The sequence below is a fragment of the Penaeus monodon genome, chromosome 34 (assembly GCF_015228065.2).
Source record: "Penaeus monodon isolate SGIC_2016 chromosome 34, NSTDA_Pmon_1, whole genome shotgun sequence".
In the NCBI taxonomy this organism is placed as follows: Eukaryota; Metazoa; Arthropoda; class Malacostraca; order Decapoda; family Penaeidae; genus Penaeus; species Penaeus monodon.
In genome coordinates this window covers 12,380,581-12,381,254 of record NC_051419.1, presented here as the reverse complement: position 1 = coordinate 12,381,254, position 674 = coordinate 12,380,581, and the positions used below count along the sequence as shown (strand labels likewise).

Below are 674 nucleotides of genomic sequence, written 5' to 3'. Positions count from 1 at the left end.
CTCCCTCTCTTATTCAACTCAGTTCTTCACTCAGTTGTTAATTTTTTTCTCTATCTCTCAATTCCAGTTTCCAGTCCATCATCAGTTATATCAATGACCAGTTTGAGCGCTACCTGCAGGATGAGTCTGGCCTCAACCGTCGCCACATAGTTGACAACAGAGTCCATTGCTGCTTCTACTTCATCAACCCTGCTGGCCATGGGTACAACTTGAAATGATTACAATAATTGATGATGATTAAGAATGTTGCATTTTATTATTTTTAGTTTCATACTTAAAAGGTAGTATTTATGAGGCCTTCAGGTGTTAAGCATTGGCTTGCCACTAAAGTTCTGTTTCAGACAATTTAATCTAATACTTTGGAAAAGACTCAAAATCTTATTTTTTCTATCTTATTAGAATTTCAATACAAAATTTGAAGTTAGGGAATACAAAAATATAACTATTAAGTCCAAGACTATCATTTGGATAGTAGTGCATAAAGTTTACCCCTTTGACGATGACTAAGATTCTGTAGGCTGTAGCATCTTCAGTAGCAAAAATAATGAAAGTGCTAATTTGAACATTGTTGCTGTTTTTCTTGTTGGTAATGACACTAAAAGAGGACAGCTGTAAAAAGGCTTAAAAGAGCCATCTTCCTATGAAAAATGTGGCTTATTTTATGAAAAAGATTG

General features: G+C 34.4%; 1 protein-coding gene across 1 annotated transcript in view; it reads left to right on the top strand.

Annotated features, from left to right (window-relative positions):
* LOC119594593 (septin-2B-like) overlaps positions 1-674 on the top strand; it is a gene marked incomplete at its 5' end in the record, with an annotated part of 24,353 nt that overhangs the window by 19,836 nt on the left and 3,843 nt on the right. Inside the window, 1 exon segment of the mRNA XM_037943634.1 lies at positions 68-202. Coding sequence (XP_037799562.1) covers positions 68-202 — 135 coding nt within the window.